Genomic DNA, 22,600 nt, shown 5'->3' on the forward strand with positions numbered 1-22,600 from the left:
TATACCCCACGTAGGGAGCCTCCTGTTTCAGCCTCCCCAGTGGCCAAGACTAAAGGCCCGCACCACAGGGTTCAGCATGCCAGGGGTGAAGCTAGAGCCTCAAGAATATTACATATGGGGGCTGGGGATTTAGCTCAGCGGTATAAGTGCCTGCTTTGCAAGTGCGCAGTCGTGAGTTCGATCCCTGGTACCAAAAAGGGATATTACGTATGGTGTGTTGTTTTTTAGTTCATATTTGATGTTGTGTTGTTTTTGAGACAGGTTAGCTTTGATCTTGAAGTGATCCTCCTGCCTCAGCCTCCTGAGTGCTGAGATTTCTTTCCTTTTACTTTTTTTTTTTGAGACAGGGTCTAATTTGTAGTCCGGGTTGACCTTGAGCTCTACATAGTTTGGGCTGTCCTAGAACTTGTGGTAGCCACTCTGCGTCAGCTTTCTCAGTGCTGGGATTGTAGGTGTGCACCTCTGCACCCAGCTTCTGTCATGCTCGGTGTGGCTCAGAAGGAAGAGGGCTGGGGTGCAGTTCTGTGGGGAGCACTCACCTAGCAGCACAGAGCCCTGCATTCTATCTACAGCTCCGCAGAGAGGAGCCCGCGTGTAGTGGCACGGGCCTGTCATCACAGCACCCCCAGAGACGGAGGCAGGAGGTTGGCACATTTGAGCCCCAGCCTGAACAATTTTGCAAGACCCTGTCTTAACACTTTAAAAAAAGGTGGGGGCTGCAGCTTAGTGCAGAAGCCTTGGGTTTAATCTCCAGTTCCCCAGGGGAACAAGCAGAAAGAGCTGTTTAGAAGGGCCACCCGGGGGGCCCAGCCCCCATACCGTACCCCTGCAGGACTCCACTGCAGGGGGCAGGGTGAGGGAGCCGCTGGCCAGCAGTGTGAGCCTGGCCTGGTGTTGGGACAGGACGGCCACGTTTGTTCAGTCCAGCCCAGCCCAGCCCAGCGCAGCCAGCTAATGCAGGGGAGCTAACAGGGAGTGTGCCCGCAGGGTGCCCCTGGTCCCCCGCAGGCTGTCCCCAGGCCTTGCAGGAGGAGAGTGGTAGGGTTTTACCCTGAGGCGAGGTGTGGCCGTTTCCTGATCACTCATGAACCGCCCCCAGGTGAGCTTGGCAATGAACTTGAGAACTCTTTTTTTTTTTTTGGTCTTTTTCGTTTTTATCGGTACCAGGGATTGAACTCACTACTGCCTGCTTGTGCAAGGCAGGTGCTTATGCCGCTGAGCTAAACCCTCAGCCCCTACGAACTTGAGAACTCTTTTTCCTTCTGTCCTGCGGGTGGAAGCCAGGCTCCCTTCCCAGCCTGTGCTACTCTTTATTTGAGGCAGGCTCTGGCTAAATCAGAGTCACCTAGCTTGTATTAGAACCTTCGATCCTCCTGCCTCAGTCCCCGATAGTGCCCGATGACGGGCCACCATGCCTGGCTTGCAGCCTTACGTATCGTGTGACCGTGTCCGACCGCCCGCTGTAGCCTCAACACCTGGCTGTGCCCTGGTCTCGGCAGATGGGACCTGCCCGGGGGCTGTATTTTGAGGACTGTGCTCCTAAGCTTTCTGGAAGGATCCCTCCTGACCGCCGTCTGTCCTGTCCCCCATCTGTCCTGCCCCCCGGGGGCGCTGGTCCACCTAGCAAATCACAGGAACACATGCAACTGTTCCAGTGGCTTCATCTGTTAAAGCCACCGCAGATCTCTGGAGCCAGTCATGGCAGGACGAGGCAAAGGATCTCAAATTAAAGCCCAGCCTGGTGACTGCGTGGGGCGGTGCTGTTGTCCTTTAGGAACCCAGCAGTGAGTTCTGGGACCCCAAGCTGGATGCTGTGGCTGACCTGGGGTCATAGGCACCTGGGTGAGATGTGGGACCAGGAGGATGGGGGGGCCTCCCAGCTGGGCAGGGCAAAGCCACTGGGCCTGGAGCCACAGCTGCCATAGTCAGGTCTGGTGGCTGCCATCTGCCAGGAAAGGGTGCTCCTGACCCTTGCCAACCTATCTCAGCCCGTTCCACCAGCCTCAGCCCCTCCTCTCCGCCCAGCCTGGGGGCTGAAGCTCTCATGACAGCCTGAGTTTGTGTCCCGTGCTGGGGGCAGAGCCTTGCCAGGTGGGCCCCAGGCCGCGGGCCCTCATGGGAGTCCAGGATGCACTGAGGGGGCCTCCTTGACCCCTATCTCTTTGTGGAGGGACAGCAGGGCTCTTCCCACAAGACAGGGCACGCTGAGGCCTGAGGTGTCCCTTCCCTGTCGAACAGTGCAGGCTGTACCTGCCCTGCATCCCCAGGCCTGCGGCATCTTGCCCAGCTGTGTGGCTCCCCGGGAACTTCTCAGGTGGATCCCAGGATGTTGGCCACCTGACGCCCGCTGGTGGGGACCATAGAGAAGGGAATTCGTGGCCCAGGGGTGACCTCCAGGCCCTGAGGTCCCCAAGGTCCACACAGCAGACTCTGCACACCTGTCACTGCAGCTGCTCTGCCCACTGGGGCTTATGCTGTGGAACGTGGTCTGGAAGGGTCCTCGGAGTCCCAGGGCCTCTGTCCCTGCCGGTGCCAGGACAGGAGTGCGGAGCATGACTCAGTGACAGGCACTTTCCAGGGCCATCCCCAGCACCAGAGGAAGAAAGGGCCAGATGTGGTGGTACAGGCGTGTAATACCAGGGAAGTGCGTTGGAGGCTGAGGCAGGAGGATCGCAAGGTTGTGCCCAGCCTGGACAACTTTACAAGACTGTGTCTCAAAATAATTAAAACCAGGGGGGCTGGGGATTTAGCTCAGCAGCACAAGCACCTGCCTTGCAAGCGCACTGTTGTGAGTTCAATCCCTGGTGCCGATTAAAAAAAAACAAAACCGGGCATGGTGGCCCACGCCTGTAATCCCAGCACTTGGGGGGCTGAGGCAGGAGCCACAGCAGGTGAAAGGACACTGTTGCACCATATGATTGGCTCCAAGCCAGGCATGGTAGCCTGTCACAGTGAGGTACCTAGTGAGGTTAAGGTCAGTCTTGAATTATTAGCAAGACCCTGTCCTCAAAATAAATAAATAAAAACAAGGAAGGAGACAGGAAGAATGAAAGCTAAAGTAAAAAGCCAGGGGCCATAGCTCAGTCCAGAGGCCCTGGGTTCAGTCCCCAGGACGCAGGAGGAAGGCAGGGAGGAGGAGAAAGAAGGGGGCTGTGGTGCCCATCTGGGGCTGGAGAAGGGGGCCACAGGGGCTCCCCGCATTGGGAAGCTGCCTCCTGCCCAGCCCTGGTCCTGGCAGAGACCCTGCCTGGGCAAGGTGTGTGTACCTGGGAGGCCGAGCTGACTGCGCTTATCCTGAGCATGTGGCCCTGTGCTGAGGCCTGGCAGGTGGCAGGCATGTCCTGGGACCCTTTCCAGGGCCTGGTCTCCCCTGGGGCCCTGCCCGCCCATGCACGGTCTCAGCACCTTGCTGTGGCCTGCAACTGTCCCTTCCCACTGGATGAGTCACCTCAGAGCTTCTGTGCATCGGAAGCTGCCATGCCTTCGATGTCAGCTGAGACTGTGAAGTGTGGCCCATTCTCTTGGCGGAGACTCAGTGACCAGCCTGTGCCACAGCTAGCCAGGGACACCTAAAAATAGGCAACAGGGGACTGCGGGCCTGGGTCACACTTCACACACCACCACCCAGGCTGCTGTCATACCAGGCTCATTCTGGGCCCAGCAGAGTGGCCCCCTGGATATAGCGTGGCTTTGGGCACCAAGAGGTCTGCAGGAAAGGGACCCAGGGAGCACAGACCTCAGAGCAGGGGCGGTGGGTGAGGCCTGAGGGCTCCGTGGCAGGTGGAGCTGAGCAGAGGGCACCCGGGTGCCCGGAGCAGTGCAGAGCAGGGAGCCCTGGGGGTCGGAGGCCAGGAGAGGGCAGCCCAGCTGCTCTGGAAGGGACATGGAATGCAACCCAAGGCCACTTCCTGTCTGGCATCGCCTGTGCTGGACATTTCCTGTCCACGGAGCCGTGCTGTGTCCTCTGTGTCTGGCGTCTCTCACTGACGCATCCTCTGTGTGCATTCACACTCTGGGATTGCACACGCTTTTCCTGGAAGAGTAATATTCCAGCATGTGACTGAAGCCCCCTGTGTGTGTCCCTCTGTGGGCGCCTGGGCCGTGTCCACCATTTGGCCGTCACCCATGCGTCACTGTGAGCACCCTGTGCAGGGTCTCAGGTGACACCCTGTCCTCACCTGCCACTTTGGGGCCTGAGCTGTTGGAGCTGCTGACAGGGGCCCTATGGGGTAGGGCTCAGAGCCGCCAGATGCACAGTCCTAGCACGGGTGGGCTCAAGGCCGAGTGGGGTCCCTCTCGGGACCGCCCCGGGGTCACTGGAGCACACCCAGCTGTCCCCTTCAGAGTGGGGTGTCACTTTCCAAGTCAGCAGCACAGGGCTGGCTGTGGGGAGGGGCCTGCTGGGGGGTGTTTCCTGGCTGGCTGTCCCCGGGGGCCCATGCACTTGCTGGAGAGGTGCACTTGCTGGAGAAGTCCCCGTGCTGCAGGAAGGGGCTGCACCCCAGGAGCCTTGCCCCTTCAGTCCCATCAGCCCATTTGCTCAGGTGTTAGCAGGGTGTCCTGTGGGGTGTGACTGTTAGTGAGAGGTGGCCGAGACCCCAAGGCAGGGCAGGGTAGCGTAGGCACTGCTGCTGTGGGCTCTGGGCCTGTGGGGTCCCAGCTGGCGGTGGGGATGGGGCAGAGCACAGCAGGCGCCTGGCCCCAGGCTCCTGCCTGCTGTCCCCTCCCCCGGGGTTGCACAAGCACCCATGAGTGTGGCTGTGCGGTGATTACTGGAAGTCCCGAGGATTTCCACACTCCAGGGCTTGGCCGGGAGCGGTGGCCGCACCTCCCCTTCCTGCTGTCACAGTGATTAATGTCCCGGCCACCGCCCTCCCCACATGCCTGCCCGCCACCCACAGACCCCAGAGCTAGGGGCCGTGGGGTGAGGCTGGAGGGCTGGCGGGGCCTCAGGGATCCGGCGGGGTCCGAAGTCACCCACGGGAATCCAGCCATGTGTGGGCTGCAGCTGGTAAGGCCTCCAGGCAGGATGCTGTCAGTCCCAGTGGGCACAGTGTGAGCCCCAACCCAAAACGGGTTCCAGCTGCGCCTGGCTCGGCCCAGCCCCCCCGCGCCCTGGGACACTGCTCAGGGACCCTCCCTCTGGGCCTCGGCGGGCAGAGCCCAAGGTCAGCCAGCCGGACACTGCCGCCGCTCCAGGGCCTCCTTCCCTCCCGACGTCACGTTCACCTGCATGGCCAGCACGGAGCCGAGAGGCAGGGAGGGAGTCGTGGGCACCAGAACGGGGCCCAGGGCCTGTGGGTCAGGAGGGACGCCCTCAGACACCCACGTCTCTCCCTGCAGGGCATGATGCCACCCCCAGTGCCGCCACCAGCACGGAACCCCAAGCCCAGATAGACGCTCCTGATGCCTGCAGTGGGGCTTGCCATGGACGGGGAGTACCCACAGCACGAGCGCCCCCCCGCCGGCGTCCTGTACAGCCCGCCCCCGCTGCAGGTGAGTGCCCAACGGGCCCCGAGCCCTGCGCCCTGCGGTAACGCCCTGCTGGGAAGTTGGCCTCTACGGAGGACACTGCCCTGAAGAACCTGACCACGACCTTGACCTTGCCTGCTCCAGTGGACTTTGGGGGGCGGTCAGAGTAGAGCACTGAAAATGTATTTTTCTTTCCGACATGGTGACACAGGCTTGTGACCCCAGCTATGGTGGAGGCTGATGCAGGAGCGTGGCAAGTTCATGCCCAGCCCGGGCAACTTAACAAGAGAAGAGCGTATCTCAAAATAAAATACATAAAAAGTCTGAAGGTGCAGCTCGGGGTTTGCTGGGTGGCTCAATCCCCAGGGCCACCAGAACAAAACAAACTTAAGAAAACCTTCAGTGTAGCTGACTTTTTGCTGGCGCTGGGCCTTGACACTGAGTTACATACTCAGTTTCATTTATTTGTTGGTTTGTTTTAGGTACCAGGGATTGAACTCAGGACCTAGTGCTTGCCAGGCAAGTGCTTCTGCCTGCTGAGCTAAATCCCTGGCCTGTTGGTTTGTTTTATTTCAAGACAAGGTCTCGCTGGTTTCTAAATTGCTCAGGCTGCGTGTAAACCTGGGATCTTCCTGCCTCAGCCTCTCCAAGTTCTGGGATCACAGGCGCGTGTTACCTCGCTGCGGAGTATTTCTGAGGCCACGTTTGGCCCACAGAAAAGCCGCGCTCCCCTTGTCCTCCTGCCTCCCCTCCTTGCGCCACAGCCTGGGTCACAGCCGGTCCAACTAATTTACCCACAGCGACGCAACCTCCTCGTTAACAAGGCCAAGTTTGCTCCAGGTCTGGTCCTGGTGTTCAGCACGGACTGGGTTTTGATGCTGTGGGGCGCATGGGGGCCCTGAAATCCTCCCCATTCTGTCTTCTCGCCCACCCCTGGCACCTACAGATCTTTCTGGTACCCGGGTTCTCTCCCCAGAGCCGCAACTGGAATTAGGCAGCCCCACAGCCTGTGCAGGTGGGCCGTTGTCACTAATGTGTGTCCAAGCTTCTTCCATTTTGTAGCTTAGAGCTCGTGTCTTTTTCGGGGGGGGGGGGGTAGCATCCTGGGGTGGGATCCAGGACCTTCGCACTAAGCTACATCCCCAGCCCTTGTTAATTGATTTATTAATCATTTACTTAGGCTTTTTGAGACAGGATGTCAGTATCCAGCCCAAGCTGGCCTTGTGGTCACTGTGTAGCCCAGGCTGGCCTTGAGTGTGAAGCTATCTGCCTGCCTCAGCCTCCCAGAGTGCTGTGATCTGTGAGTTGTTGGCTGCAGTGGTGGTGGTGATGGAACCTGGGCCTCACGCGTGCCAATCACGCGCCTCCAGTGAGCCGCACCCCCACCCCTTCTTCCGAGTTCCCAGGACTGAGTACAGTGTCACAAGTCACCAAACTCCTAGAGGTCGGAGCCCGGCCCCCTCCTGTCACAGCGGCCCATGAGGAGGAGGGCTCGGGACCTGCCTTCCCTGGGCAGCAGGGACAGGGGGATAGGGCAGTCGGCTGGCGGGCACTGTGGTGCAGGAGCGGGTGCCAAGCGTGGCTGCTCCCTGCTGGACGCCCCGGGTGCAGCATCGGCCACTTCCTCCTGCCCCCCACCCCCCTGCCGCCCGGCCCCTCTGCCAGGGTCCCTAAGCTGTGGAGCTGGGAGACCCCAACCCGCAGAGTCTGGAAGGGGATGGGCGTCTCACAAACCTTGGGGAACAGGAGCTCGAGGCCCTGGCCGGCGTCCAGGGCCGTGGCACGGTTCAGCTTGGCTGTGTCCGGCTCCTCTCTGACCTCCCGTCCTGCCCCAGCTCCCCTCATCCTTGGACGGTTCCTCCCTGGTCCGCAGCTGGAGTGTTTAATTATTTCCCCACCACAGCCTCTGGGGAGAGTCCAGTTCTCCTCCGCTATAAATAGCGCTCTGTTCTCCTCTCCCCCGTGTTTAGTCCCCGGGGGTGTTTCCCAAATGGCAGTCCTGGGTCAGGAGGAGGGCTGGCAGCCGCTGAGGAGGGGACCCAGCTCCACAGCCACTTGTGAGACAGGCACTGAGCAGGCGCGGCTGGGTTACCCAGGTGTGAAGGTGCAGGCTGTAATCCCAGCCCTCGGGAGGCTGAGCAGGAGGGCTGCTTTGAGTTGGAGGCCACCCCGGGCTACACAGTGAGTTCAAGGACAGCCTGGGCTATGTAAGAAGACCCTTTCTCAAACAAGCAAACCCAGCCAGGGATATAGCTCAGCAGCACAGTGCAGGCCTGGCAAGTGTGAGGTTGTGAGTTCGATCCCCTAAAACCAGAAAAACAAACAAAACAAGCTCCAGGGGCTGGGGATTTAGCTCAGAGGCATAAGCGCCTGCCATGCAAGCGTGTAGTTGTGAGTTCAATCCCCAGTACCGATAAAAAAAAACAAAACAAAACAAAAATACAAGCTCGAGGAAAGAAGGGAGGCCTCGATTCCCTGAGGCTCCTCTGGCATCGGCTCCTGCAGGAGGTTCTCCAATTTTGGGCTGTGTGGCACACCACAGACCGGCCAGGGACCCTGTACCCTTTTTTTTTTTTTTGTCCTTTTTTGAGACAAGGTCTCACATTGTCCGTGAGGCTGACTTTGAACTTGCTCATGTGGCCCAAGCCGGCTGAACTCACGATGATCCTCCTGCCTCAGCCTCTCCAGTGCTGGGGTTACATGTGTGCACCACCACACCTGGCCTTTTTGTTTTCCTGAGCCATGATCTTGCTATCTTGCTGAGTTCTCCGGGCTGGCCTTGAACTTGTCATCTTCCTGCCTCAGCCTCCCAGATGACTGAGTAGGCATTTTGTGCTGCTCAGAGGACAGCCTCTGCCTCAGGGGGAAATCACAGGTATCTGGATGGACTCCATGACTGGGGCCAGTGCCTGTGTCCAGACCTCGTCCCCTAAGTAAGGCACCGCCCCCTCTGCTTGCCAGTGGATTCTCATTGGCCAGCCAAGGCCGGCTGCCCATCTCTGGACCAATCACGTCCTCAGGCCTGCTGTCTCACCTTGGAGTCACCCCTTTGGCTATGAGTGGGAAGCTCTGATTGGCTGCTGTGCCCTGTTTTCCTATTGGAGGGAACTTGAGTGCCCCTGATTGGCAGCCCCAGCAGAGGTCCAGACCAAGGGAGGAGGTTGGGCAGTCCAGCTTTGTCTGTCCCTGAACTCCCACCTCCTAGGCCTGCCCTGGGGGCTTCTTGGAGACCGTGCCCGGCAGGTGTGCCAGGGGACCCTCCCTGTGGTCCTCCTGCCTTGACCTTAGGTGTTCCCTGTGTCCCTCAATAATTCGTGCTTTATTTTGTTTTCAGTTAAACTTTTTATTTTGGCTAGGCATGGTAGCGCATGCCTGTAGTCCCAGCACTTGGGAGGCTGAGGCAGGAGGATCACTGTGAGTTCGAGACCTCCAAATTGAGCTCCAGGCCAGCCTAAACTGCATAGTGAGACGCTGTCTCAGAAAGACAAACACACACACCAGCTTTTTATGCTGAGATTATTGTAGATTCGCATACAGTCATGAGAATGCAGAGTTCCCCGTCACACCTTGCTGCCTGCTGCTTCTTACACAAGAGGTGACACAGAACCCCAGCTCAGGGTGCTGTCCTTGACACAGCTAAGGTAGAGGGTGTTGCTGTTACCCCAAGGGTTCCGTAAGATGCCCCTTCTTTTGTTTTGTTTTGTGTTTTGGCTTTTTGCAGCTTGATCTCACTACGTAGCCCAGGCTGGCTTGAAACTTATGGCGATCCTCCTGCCTCAGCGTCTCCAGTGCTGGGATGAGAGGAGGGTGGGACCAATCCTGGCCAAAATAAAAAGCTTTAACTGCTGAAAATAAAATAGAGCACAAATTTAAACCGCGTTGTTTCCAGAATGGTGTAGAGGTGGATCGCAGCAGTATGGCCCTTTCCAGTGGGCTCCAGTCTCCGGCGCTGTCCCTGGAGGCCCAGCGGCTTCTGTGTGTACCAAGCCACAACCCCCCTGTTACAGTGCTGTGGCCAGAGAGGTTGAGGTTCAGGCTTTCTCAGATTTCAGAATACTGTCATGTATAGGAAACTCGGTGCCCCGGGGTGGGATCCAGGTGCCTTGTGTGTCAGGTATATCTGTGCATGTGGCCTGGGGATCAGCTCTTTTTTTTTTTTTTTTTTTTAAGTTTTTTATCGGTACCAGGGATCGAACTCACGACTGCCTGCTTGCAAGGCAGGCGCTTATGCCACTGAGCTAAATCCCAGCCCTCAACCTGGAGATCATTTCATAGAATCTTTTTCTCTGTCTGGGACCTGACATGTGAAGTCATGGGGAATTCTCCATTTGCAGTATTACCTGACTTCAAAAAGTTTTTGGATTTGGATTTTGTTTGTTTGCTTGTGTGTGTGTGTGTGTGTTTTTCCTTTTTATCGGTACCGGAAATCGAACCCACGACTGCCTGCTTGCAAGGCAGGCGCTTATACCGCTGTGCTAAATCCCCAGCCCCTGTTTTTGTGTTTTTGAGACAGGGTCTTGCTGTGCAGTCCAGGCTGGCCTTGAGCTCACTCTCTGTAACCCAGGCTGGTCTCGAACTCACAACGATCCTCCTGCCTCAGCCTCCCGAATGCAGGAATTACAGTCATGGTCACCATGCCCAACTCAGGCTAATTTTGAACTCATTATGTAGCCCAGTCTGGCCTCCAATTCCCAGTGATCCTCCTGCCTCAGCCTCCCCAGTGTTACAGGTTTTTGGGATTTGCTTTGTTTTGTTTTGTGGGATTTTGTTTGGAGACAGAGTCTCATCATATAGTTCGAACTTACTATGTAGTCTAGATTGGCTTTGAACTTGCAGCAGTCCTCCTGCCTCAGCCTTTTGAATGCTGGAGTGACGGGTGTGTATCACCATGCCAGGCCTGGTAAAACTGCCAAACCGCTCTCCACAGGGACTGTAACACTTTCCATTCCTCTCCGCAGCATGTCAGTGACTGAGTTTTCTGCATTTTCACCAGCACTTGGTAGTGTCGGGATTGTTACTTCGGCCTTTCCAAGGGTGGCAGCCTGTGTGCTTGCTGCGGTTAGAGTCTGGGTTTTCCTGCTTTCAGTGATGTCGACGTCTTTCCCAAGCTGCTCTGTGACCCCTGTGACCCCGTGGTTTACACAGGAGGCCGAGGGGGCTGGGGACCAGAGATCAGGCCAGCAGGCCTGCGAAGTGAGCTCAGGGCCAGCCCACACTGCATACATAGCGAGAGCCTGTCTCAAAAAGACAAGAAATAGGGGGTTGGGGATATAGCTTAGTGGCATAAGCGCCTGCCTTGCAAGTGTGTGGTCGTGAGTTTAATCCCCGGTACCGATAAAAAAGAAACACACACACACACACACACACACACACACACAGACAACAAACAAAACAAAAGGAAATTGGAAAAGGAGGTGAGGGCGTAGCTCAGTGCAGAGTTGCTGGCTGCCACCCCCAGCACGGCAAAAACAAAAACAAATAGAGCCAAAGCGCAGGTCACCCCACCCTGGGTTAGGGTGCTCCCCCAATGGCCAGTGAGGCTGCCGAGGCCTCTCCTCTGGAGGTCAGGGTACCCTCAGAAGTGTGCATTCCAGGCCAGCCCTGGGGGTCCTGCTCCAGACCAGGAGAGGAGGCACCTCAGGGTCCTGCGACTCCCCCACCCCACCCCCGGGCCTTGCAGACCTCTTCTTCTCCGCAGCTCTTCCTTTTCCCAGGGCTATGTCCTCACTGGCCCATCCTGACACCATTCTCCTGTGTTCCAGAATGGTCTCTTGCACTGCCCTTGGTGGAGCAGCTTCTCCACACCATCGTACCCGGCCATACCATCGTACCCAGGCTTCTCCAGTGACAGCCAGTAAGTGTTTCCACAGAGAAACCAGAAGACGTCTCTCCTGTACAAGGCAGCAATTGAACTGGGTTTTGATGGATGTGTAGGAGTTTTCTGGGGGAGAACACTCCTAGCAGGGAAATCACAGGCAGAAGCAGCAGCCTGTGCAAACAGCCTGCCAACATTGCAGGCAGAGCCAAGAGGGGGTTCTAGAAGACTGGAGTGGGGGGCTGGAAATGTCCTCCAGTGAGGGGAGGGGTGTGACCTTCCTGGACCATGACAGCCCGAAAGCTTGGGAGCTGGGCCTGCTGAAGGCCCCAAAGGGTACTGTCCCCTCCCCCTGGCCTCTCCATGTATGAAGCTGAGCCTAGGTGGCTGGGGCAAAGGGACCCCAGCCCACGCCTTTCGGGCTGGGGCTCCCAGTGATGACTTTGGGACTCTGCACAGCAAGGCCGAGCTGGCTGTGGGAAGAGAGGGAAGCCCTTGGCCCAGCCTGTGGCGGGGACAGTCGAGGCTGCGCAGGGCGGAGGGGCCCAGGATGAAAGTGGGGCTCCGTGTGCATTGGGCGCCGCCCCCGCGTCCCTGCCATGCCCAGCTGTCACTGCTCCGTCTCCCCCCAGTGTGTACGCGAGCCCGACCTCCTTCCTGGACAGCCAGCCCTGCACCAATACCAGCTACGGGGCCGCGGCCTCCTCCGCCCCCAGCTTCCTGTCCAAGGGCAGCGACTTCCCTCAGGTAAGGGCAGCGGCTCTCATCTGGGGACCCGGCATTGCAGGGCGCACCGGGCAGCAGGCAGGGAGAGGGGCCGCCACAGGGACGGGCGTTGTGGGGTCACCCACAGGCCAGCTCTGGGGCGCAAGCCCCCAGCCCAGCAGTTCAGTGACAGCAAGACCCCGCCTCACAGCCAAAGCAGCAGGGGCAGGCCCTGTGCAGCCCCAGGACCTTGGTGGGGAGAAGGGGGAGGCGGAGGGCCCTTCGCAGCTGGCTCTGAGGTGGGGGGGTGACCTGGCAGCCCCGGGTGCAGCCCTGCCACTCCATGGGGAGCATAGACATCACCTCAGACCCGGCGGAAGCAACTGCACGGCTTCAAGCAGCACCCAAACAGGACAGGGAGCCGTTCCGTGGCCGGGCACGTCCTGCCTGGTCAGAACCGCTTCCGGCTGCTGTATAACTTGGAAGGCTCCAGACTGGGAAACCCTGCGTTGCTCTTCCGGGAGTGAGGCGAGCTTCAGGCCCCCAGGCTTTCATTGACATTGCCCCGAGTCTCTCAGCAGCATAAAAAAAAAGAGAAAGAAGGTGGCCCAGCTGGCTCTTTCTGCCCAGAGGGAGAAAACCAAACCATCTGCTGAGCCTTCCTGATTTCCCCCAGAGCCCAAGCCCCTGTCCCCAACTCCAGCCCTGTGGTTGGTCTTAGTTTCAGTGTCCATGTCTTATCCCCTGGGCTGAATCACAGAGCTGTGAGCCCCTCAGTGAGGCCCCCACTTGGCCCTGCAAAGAAAGATGAAACCAATGAGTAGGTGCTGACCAGGCTTCTGCCTGGGGGGGCTCCACAGATGGGTGAGAGTTTCCCAACTGGGGATCAGAGGCCAGTTCCGAGTCCCAGCCCTGCTGTGGGTATGACTGGGCCAGTGGTGCCCGTTCTGGAGAGCACGATACACAGAAGGGTTTCTGGAGGAAAAGAATGATGCTTTAGCCAGGCCTCGAGGCTCGTACGTGTAACCCCAGTACTGAGGGAGGCTGAGGCAGGAGTATTGCACATTGGGGGTTCCACCTGGGCAAACTTACAAGAGCCTGTCTCAAAATTTTAAAAGCAGCTGGAGATATAGCTCAGTGGTAGAGGCCCTGGGTTTGAGGCTCAGTACCAAAACAAACAACAAAAAACACAGCAGATACACACACAACAAAACAAAACACCCAAAAGAACAACAGAAAAAGCCAAAAACACCCAAAAGAACAACAGAAAAGGCCAAATCACTGAGCTGGCTGAATTGGCAGCAATCCTCCTGGACGACGAGGACCGTCACGGTGCCCGGCGGAGGCGGTTTGGGTTTGTAGAGGAGATGCGGAAGCTGGAGTCCCAGGTCCCGCCCACTGTCCGGAGCTGCAGTCCGCTGCCACCGCTGTGCGAGCCCGCGGGCACCGGGTGCTCCCCGCCGATGACCTCTGTAGGAGCTGGCTGCCCAGGTCCAGGGTATCCCTGGTGGGTCCCCCTGGTGGGCTCTGATGATGACTCCCGTCCTGCCGCCCTCAGGTGTCCTGCAGGAAGGGTGTCATGTCCTCTTCCAGGACTGTGTTGCTCCCCTGCTGAGGATGCCTCTGACCGCTCGGCTAGGCTCCTCTACTGTGCAGTGACCGATTTCCCCGCTCCCAGGCAGCAGGCCGTGGCCAGTGATGCCCTGGTCATCTGGGGTCAGGGCTCCACAGCAGACCCTTTTGCTGATATACCCATTTGAGACAGGGTCTCGTTGTGTAGCCCAGGCTGGCCTCGAACTCACAGCCATCCTCCTGCCTCGTCCTCCCAAGTGCTGGGGTGGCACCTTCTCCACTGTGGGTCCTACTGGGTGTCACTGCCGGCTTCCGCATCCTCCTGCCGAAGGTAGCGGGCGCTATGCAGGGCCAGCCGTCCTCCTGCCCGTTCCGTAGGTCTTGGCCCCGTCCCCGCCAGGCCGCTCACAGGTGTTTATCTTTCACATGGGGGACGTAGGCACAGTCGCTCACCGTCGCCCCGGCTGCCCTGCCTGAGCCCGTGTGGCCACCCCGGAGCCTTCTTCCCTCTGCATCTGCCGGGATGGCCCCGTGCCCTCCTCTGCTGGCCCTGGCCCTGAAGCACCAACCCGCCTCTCCGAGGGAGGGCCCTGCGCGCCCCATAAACCTCTGTCTCCGGGGCCACAGGAAGCCGCCAGGCTCTGCCATCCCCGGTCAGTGACCTGGAACAGCTCAGCGGCCCCCCGGGGTTGCCCATCCCCGGGCTGCAGGTGCGTGGGCAGCCCTGGGCGCGAGGTTCTGCTTCCATTTTTTTTGAATTTTTTATTGTTTTATTTTGTATTTTCCTTTCCTTTTTGAACTAAGATGTGAGTCATGTAACAGCAAAGCCACCATCTCAAAGTGCATGGCTCTGGGTGCCTCACAAAATAGCCGAGCTGCATGGCCATCGGACTGACCCTAGAACATGACCATCATTCCACCAGCGCCATCCCCATGAGTGCTCACTGACCCCTGCAGCCTGACACCAGGCCACCTCCTGTACCTGGCCTCGTCTGTCCTGAGCATTTCCTGTCCATAGGGCCCACACTGTGCGTCCTTTGTGTCTGGCATCTCTCTCTGTGCACGGCGTCCTCAGGATCTGTCAATGCCGTGGAGTGTCACAGCTGCATGCCTGTCCTGGCTGAGTGACGCCCAGGGTGTTGCTGAACCTCCTTGTGTGTCCACCCATTGGTGGACTTGGCGCCGTCACTGACCCGGGCTGCTGCTCCTGCTGCCTGGGGAACAGCAGGTGTTCGTGCTCCCGTGCAGGGTGTCACGGGGTGGTGAAGGGGACGGGCTTCCAAGAGGGCTGCTGCTGCCCGTGTGGCTGGGTCTTATTGAGGGTGCTTTCGGGAACACATGAGGCTCGAGGCTGGGCGTGACAGTGGCTCCCGTGCTGACCGTCCTCCTCCCTCTGCCACCCTGGTTTGTTCCTGCCCTGTCCTGAGCCCTCACCCAGGGCCGTTCCGCACTTCTCGGGGCTCCCCAGCCCCGCTGTGCCCTCCCATGGTCCGCCTAGCTATGCCCCAAGGGTCTGAGCCACAGCCCCCCACCCTGGGTCACTGCCGCAGTGCCCAGCACCCTCCGAGGCTGCTCACATCCAGGCATGGTCCCCGCTTTGCACACACTGCCCCCGTTGTCCCTTGGTGCTGGGAGCGCAGCCTGCAGGGCTCCCAGAGCCCCTTTCTGATCGGGGCTGCAGCACATCTGGAGGGCGTCTGTCCATCCAGCTGTCCGGGAATGGTGCTGTTCTGCCTGGCAGTGGGCACAGGGAGCCGGGAACCCGCCACCCCCATCGACTGCCCCTCAGCTGTGCCGGGCAGCAGGCAGCAGCGGTCTGGCCGCCAGCACCCTGCCGTTCCCGGCAGGGCCGGGCCGGACAGCTGCTTCCAGGAAGCCCTTTGGGGGGCATCGCTGCTGGCCTGCGGAGGGGGGCAGAGTGCCCTCCTCCTGCACTCCTGCGGCCCCGCGCTTACAGCCGCCCTTCCTTTGCGTCCCCTGTCCCACCAGGACCCCGGTGCTGGACAAAGGCCTCTCTGACCCTGTGACCCCTGTGGACGCGGCCCCTCCTCACCCCGCTTCCAGGTCTCCAGGGTCAGGGCCTAATTTGGCCTTCTGGGATCCAGGGTCCTCGGACAGGAGCCCTGAGCCAGGCAGAGGCCCAGTCCTCCACCTCCTCCCCGCCCCCGAGTGCCGCGCCCTCGTGCTCAGCTACACCGTGCACCGCTCCTGTGGCTGCGGGGGCTCGCCGGGTTCTCCCTGGAAGCCTCGGCTGTGTCTCCTCCCTGTACTGGGAACTGAGCTCGAGACGGTCACTGAGCTACATTTCCAGCCCTCTTTATTTTTTCATTTTTATTTTTATTGTTTGTTTCTGTCTTTTGAGACAGTCTTGCTAGATAGCCAAGGCTGGTCTCAAAATCACAGTGATCCTCCCGCCTCAGCTTCCCCAGTGCTCAGATGACAGGTGGGTGCCACCTTTCTCAGCTCAGAAGTCTCCTGAGGCTGTGCTGTTCCCTTCCCCCACTTCGGGGGGACCAACCACAGCCTGTCGGGTCTTCTGTTCGACACGGGGATGTCAGCAGGTGCAGGCAGGCTTGCCAGAGCCTTTTAGCGGTGAAGGACAAGGGACAGAAGTGACAGGCAGCAGGGGGAGGAATCCCAGGGCTGGGCAGCAGGGCTGAGCCCAGGGGGCAGCAGGGAGGCCCAGCTCAGCAACGCAGCTGGGTGGGGAGAGAGCCAACTGCACCCCACCTGTTGGTGACTGGACGGCCCTGGGGCCTGGCCCATCACCTCGTCCTGGCTGCCGTGCGCCAGTGACTGCTGGACTTGTCCTCCAGCCCTGTGCCACAGAGCCCTTCTCCTCACCCCCAGGGTGGCCACCGTCCCTGACTGTCCCTAGGGCTAGGGCGTGTGTGTCCTCCAGGTGATGCCAGTGGCTCCCTGCGAGCCTGGGCAGTGGGGGTGGAGGGTGGGCGGCCATGGGCCCCGTGGACAAAGGACCCCCTGCTTCCTCTGATATCTCAGGTGCTGTCTCCTGGGGATGCACCTGGGGCTGCCCTGCCAGATAGGAGGCGTCCGGGGACCAGAACAGATGTCACAGCTGTCGTGCATGGTTAACCTGGTTCTAAAACCTGTGGCCCTATGTTCTCAGCAGCTTCCCAGGAAGTGGGGACAAAATCACACAACCCCAAATCCATCCTTTTAAAGTACAGTCACAGGGCAAGGTGGCACATGCCTGTCATCCCAGCAGGAGGCTGAGGCAGGAGGATCCTTGTGAGCTCAAGGCCAGCCTGAGCTGCACAGTGAGGCTGTGTCTCAGAAAGACAAACAAAAAAGCACACTCATAGATTTGTGCAGTCACTACTGTGTCTTGTTCCAGAATGTTCTGCCAGCCCAAAGCAAGTCCCCATCCCATCTCCTCACCAGCCCCAACAGACCCGAGTCCACTTCCTGTCTCTGGGTCCTCCTTGGGCGTTTCCTGTCCGTGGAGCCATGCCGTGTGTCCTTCTGTGTCTGGCACTGCTGAGCGCAGTGTCCTAGGTCTGACCAGGCTGGCAGGAATCACCGCTCACTCCTTTTCCTGGCTGCACGGTGGTCCATGGCGTGTGTATCCGTCTGTTTGTGGCCTTGTGGTGTCCCACCTTTTTGCCTGTCGTGCTCGGTGCTACGGTGAGCATCCATGTGGACGCGCACCCTGCTAGTGGCGGCTGCCCCCAGAGGAGCCTTGTTCCCTGGTGAAGGGTTCACTCTGACGTTAGCCGTTTGAGGAACCGCCGGTAGCTGTGCCCTCTTGCATGCCAGTAGCTGTGCCCTCTCGCATTCCTCCCAGCCTGCCAGCCCTTCCTTCCACATCTCCCCAAGCCATCACTGCAGCGCTGCCCCAGCTGTCCCTGTGGCCCACTGTGTTGGGTGTCTCACATAATTTGGGGTGGCATCTCCCCATTCGTGCGGCCCTTCCCTACCTGCCCTGCCGTGTTGGGTCCACCGTCACCTACTCTGGCTTCAAGCAAAGGGTGGCAGCCATGGTAGCCCCAGGGGAGGGGCAGGTCTGTGCCTGTCCTGCTGCTGGGGACCCCAGTGTGGGGATTCTGGAGACCGGGTGACACAGCTGGTCGAGGGGCTACTTCAGCTGCTCCCCAGGCCCTGAACGGTGCCTGGCAGCGGGGTCTTAGGACTTACGGGGTGCGGATTCCATCCCTGTGGGACCCCTGTGCCCTGCACCTCTCCTGCTAGGGGCGCCCCTTTGAGATTACCCCCTCTGGCCTGGGTCTCCCCAGCAGCCCAGCTCTCTGTGGGCACCAGAAGTGGCCACCTGCAGCTCTGGAGCAGGGGCAGGACAGACACCGTGATGCTCAGGGGCCAGCATTACCACTGAGCAGGACAGGCTGTTCCCAGCCTGGTGCCCTTTCCCAGTGATCTTCTGCCCGAGGAGCCGCCCTTCCCCTGGGGCCGGTTCCTGCATGGCCCAGCCTTGCCTTGCCCTCCTGGGCTGGGGAAGAACAGGGCCACCTGGGGCGGGAGAGGGAGGGGCCGGTGCCTGGTCCCAGCTAAAACCCCAGGAGCAGAGTGTCCTGGGGAGCACTGGGGGTGGGATCAGAATTGCAACCCGAGGGATAAGTAGCGATCTCCTCTTGCGGGGCGCGAAGGGGCTGCCTCGGTTTCCCCACTCTCCTCATGCCTGTCATACTGGGTGGGTGCAGCAGAGCTGCAGCTGGCACCTGCCTGGCCCAGGGCAGGATGGAATAGAGCCCACAGCCTCGGCAAAGGGGGACTGAGGCTGAGCCCCCACACCCCTCCCCCCGCAGCGCCCCAGGAGGAACCCGGCTGGCCCTGCACGGGCGCAGCCCTGGTTGTTGACAGCGCCCGCCTGCCTGCCCACCCGCCCGCTGGGGCTGGGGCTGGATTCCGCCCCGTCCGGTAATTCTCCGCGCCCTGCCAGGAATCGCCCTGACTTAGCCGCCGAGCATCATTTCCTGAAAGTCAGCGGGCCTTAGAGGAAGTCAGCGGAGGCCGTGACTAACCCCACATGCAAATGCGGCCGGCCTGAGCGCCTCCCGTCCCTCCCCTCTGCCGACCGGGACCCACGATGCCGCCGTGGCCGTGGCCGCGGTCGTGAGGCATGCGCCCCGGGGCGGCTCTGGCAGGGGGACCCGGCGGCACCATGTCCCAGCTGCGCTTCTGGCTGCAGTTTGCAGCGCTCAGCAAGGTAACCGGGACAAAACCCTACCGGCCCGCCCCAGGGAGAGCGCAGGACAGGTCAGGCGCCTCAGGGACAGCTGGGGACAACAGTCAGGGGGCTGGGCAGGGTCTGTCTGCAGCCCCGCACCGCCTCTGGGTTTGGTTTTTGTTTTGTTTTGTTTTGGTTTTTTTGGCAGCCAAAGGGAATCGTCGGGGATTTTCCAAGGTGGGAGCAAACAGGGGACTCTGGTGGCTGGGGTGACAGCCGTGAAGCCAGGCACACAGGGGAATAGGTCCTCCGCAGCCAGGCTGGTAGCTAGGCTGTCGGGAGTGCAGTTTGTGCGCCCCCTACAGTGGTATCCCCTGCCTCTCAGCCCCAGGGATGCAGGGGGGATTCAAAGCTGAACCCCGTGGGCCAGGACAGAACTCCACCCGGGCAGGCAGGGACAGGTCCCCATCTTCCTTGGGACACCTGTGGGTCCAGCCAGAGCAGGGGACAGAATTACCTGTCTGGGGCTGGGGCTCCTCAGGACTCAGCTTCCAGGGCTGGAGGGGGTGTCATTTTGCTCTGAGGAACCCACTGCGGCCCCCAAGCCCCAGCGCAGTTGGGTGTGGCCGGCCGCTTCCCTCGGCCTCCACTCCTGGGTCTTGGCAGCCGCAGGGGCAGCAGCGTGCAAAAGGTGGGGTGCTAGCATGGGCACTGGACAGAGTCGGGGTCCCCAGGGGAGCAGGCAGTCGGGGGCACAGCACAGGCCCTGAGGCGACCCTCAGAGGTGGGGAGCTGCAATGCCACATGGTGTGACCCACCAAACTGTCACTTAGGTGCTGCTGGGAAGGGGTCTGTGCTGGTCCCCTCACAGCCACCCCTCTGCATGCAGGGCAGGCGGGGATGGGTGTTATGGGGTCCATAGAGCCTCACATCTGTCACCTCAACAGCTGAGGGCCTGTGCCTTGTGCACCTGGGGTGTCCACTCAGGGCAGGGATCGGACCACATGTGGTCTGGGGACGCTGCCCACAGAGCCTGGGACAGAGCAGGAGAGCTGGCCACAGGGCCTTCTTTACTTGACCTTGGCCGGGCACACCTGTCACCCCAGCCTCTGGGAGGGTAGAGCACCACAGTGAGCTCACCCTGAGAACAGAAAGGACAGGGGAGGCAGCGCGGGGCAGGGGCCCGCTGGACCCCAGCACCTAGGACTCTGCCTGGACCTGCAGGAGAGCTGCAGGGTCAGGTGCCCTGCAGGTGCCCAGGGTGTGATGTCCTTGGCGGGGGCCAGGGCAGCCATGTCCCATCCTCGCACTCCGGAGTCCCAGCACCCTGGTCCTGCCCCCATCTCTCATCTCCCCTCCTCAGGCTTCTGGGCGGATCCATCTCTGGGACATTCCGGGCCTCAGCTACCCCTCCATGAGGCTGTCCAAAGTGTCCCTTGGACTTTGGGGGAGGACGCAAAGGTCCTGGGCCATCTGCTTGGGTCCCATCAGCGTCCGTGACACCCATAGAATCTTCCCTGGGCAGCCGTGTCCACTTCCTGAACCACACTCTGACTGGGGTCCCCCCGGGGTGGCACTGCACTGAGTTCTCCTAGGGACGGTTCCTGGCAGGGCCCTCGGGGGTGGGGCCACCCTTTGTAGTCCTGGGAGGGCTTGGCATAACTGGCACCCCAACCTGGGTCAGACCACAGAACCTCAGTTTCCCTGAGACACACTCCTCAGCCTGCAGGATGGTGTGGGGTGCCCTGCCTGCCTCCCATCCCACCACCTGGCCTGCTGGCAGCCACCCAGCCCTCACCGAGGCCTGTCTGGCTGTCTGGCTGTCTGGCTGTCTGTCCAGGGACTTTCCTACTAGAGGCCTGGGGATGGATGCTGACCCAGGGACATCCAGGCTGGCAGTGGGGAGCAGTAGGGCAGGGATAGCCCTGGGGCTGGGCTGAGGGTGTGGCAGTCAGAACTTGCCCTTTGAGTGGGCCAGGCCGGCAATCAAACTCGAAGCCTTGTACTTGCCAGGCAGGTACTGTGTGGCTGAGCAGCAGCCCAGCTTTTTTCCCTTTTTGAGTGGGACATCATTTGTGTACACGTGATCATCTGTTTAAAGCATGTAACCCAGTGATTTCCATGTGTTCATACTGCACAACAAACATTCATCACTGACTCTGAGGTTCCCATGAGCCATCTCCCCCATCCCATCCCAGCACCAGAACCCACAGATCCACTTCCTGTCTCTGGATCTCTCATCTGTGGAGCCCACGCTGTGTGTCCTCCATGTCTGGCGTTTCTCACTGGGCATGGCGTCTTCAGGGTCCGTCCGTGCTGTGGGGAGTGGCATGGCCCACCCCTTTTCTTGGCTGAGTAATATTCCAGCATGGGGATAGACTTCAGTGCTGCTTACTGCCCTCCCACCCCGCACACAGGGCACCTCCTCACCAGGGCCTCTCTTGCAGGACTACTCTGAGGACCTGTCCAACACCTCCATCTTCTCCTCGTCGGTGGACTCCCTGTCAGACATCGTGGATACACCTGACTTCCTCTCAGCAGACAGCCTCACCAAGGTGCCCACCATCTGGGACGTGAGCACTGCCTCGTCCACCCATGACAAGGTTAGTGAGCAGACGTTCCATGCGGAGCCGCCCCAGGTGCCCCCAGACTTCTGTGTTCCTGTGTCCCAAGTCCCTCGAGGTCCATGTCGCCCCCAACTACTGAATGGCCCTCTCTGCTGAGAATCAGGTTCACCCTGCGGAGCACATATCCATTTTAGAGCTGGGCAGTGTGGTCACGCACGCCTGTAATGCCAGCACTCAGGAGGCTGAGGCAGGAGGGCCACACAAGTCCAAGGCCGGCCTGGCTACATAGCGAGACCCTGTCTCACTTCCCCTCTGCCCGCCGTAAAAGCAGTTTGGATGATAAATGCTCCCCCAGGCTGTCCAGCCCCCACACATTGTGCAGTGTTTGGGGAGCTGTGTGCTGGGTGCTGGCAGAGCTCTGGGCATGGAGCTAGTAGAAGCAGAGGTGCTGCCCACCCCTTCAGTGCCAGTGCGATGCCCCAGAGAACAGTCGGGTTCCCTTGTTTTTGGCTTGGGTTTCTGGTTTGTTTTTTTGAGACAGGATCTTACTATGTAGCCCAGACTGGCCCTGAACTCACAGAGATCCTCCTGCCTCAGCCTCCCTGAGTGCTGGTATGACAAGGTGTTTATCCCCTACCTCGCTGAGGTACCTGATTTCAGCATTGGGGAGGAAGGGACCACATCCACACCTCTCCAAAGAAGAATTGGGGTGTACGTTGGGAGTATATCTGGGGAACCAGCAGGGTGAGGACACACAGTCTCCCCCTGTCAATAAGGACTCACCTGGGGAGGCTCCCAGTGCCCCCATCCTGGACAGCAGAGGTACAGATTGCAGCTGGGGCTGGGTTCAGTGTGGGAGGTGTTGCCTAGAGCGCTGGGTGCTGACACCGCCCTCTGTACCTTCTCGGGGACCACTAAGCCCATGCACCTTGAAGTCCAGGCCCAGTAGGGCACTGCCAGCCCCGCCCACAGCCCAGCTGTCCATCCTGGGCAGCATAAGGGCATCTGAAACTCAATGCCCAGAGCTGCCCAGCCTGGCCGGGAACGTGACTCAGCCTTCCAGGAATTGCCGCCTCTGTTTGGATTTTGTTTTAAAAAAAAAAAAAAAGCCAGAACAGGAGGGTTGCAGGGACTTGTAACCTCCCTGGGCCTGGCTCCCAGAATCCCTCCCGGGTTCCTAAGGAGGACAAAAACGAGTCCTGAGAGCTGGTCAGCCTTCGACAGAACCTCTGGGGACCCTTGTCATCACAGGGCCAGACACCAGGGTCCTCAGCCTGTGGCTCCAAAAGCTCCTATGGGGAACCCACTTGGACTCTGGAGGGG

General features: G+C 59.9%; 1 protein-coding gene across 4 annotated transcripts in view; it reads left to right on the forward strand.

The window, feature by feature from the left end:
* Window positions 1-22,600, forward strand: part of Sbno2 (strawberry notch homolog 2) — a 44,283-nt gene that overhangs the window by 8,449 nt on the left and 13,234 nt on the right. For 2 of the 4 annotated variants that reach the window (XM_063229197.1, XM_004999267.4), the window contains 4 exons: window positions 5,344-5,496; window positions 11,235-11,326; window positions 11,920-12,034; window positions 21,158-21,313. In XM_063229197.1, the coding sequence (XP_063085267.1) occupies window positions 5,407-5,496; window positions 11,235-11,326; window positions 11,920-12,034; window positions 21,158-21,313 (453 nt within the window). In that variant the 5' untranslated portion in view covers window positions 5,344-5,406. Of the gene's footprint in view, window positions 1-4,874; window positions 5,012-5,343; window positions 5,497-11,234; window positions 11,327-11,919; window positions 12,035-18,550; window positions 18,750-21,157; window positions 21,314-22,600 lie in introns of those variants that run through there. The other 2 variants (XM_063229198.1, XM_013146750.3) reach the window with 2 other exon arrangements.

This window comes from Cavia porcellus, unplaced genomic scaffold (genome assembly GCF_034190915.1).
Source record: "Cavia porcellus strain 051 isolate PalLab524CR breed Dunkin Hartley unplaced genomic scaffold, mCavPor4.1 scaffold_17, whole genome shotgun sequence".
Classification (NCBI taxonomy): domain Eukaryota; kingdom Metazoa; phylum Chordata; class Mammalia; order Rodentia; family Caviidae; genus Cavia; species Cavia porcellus.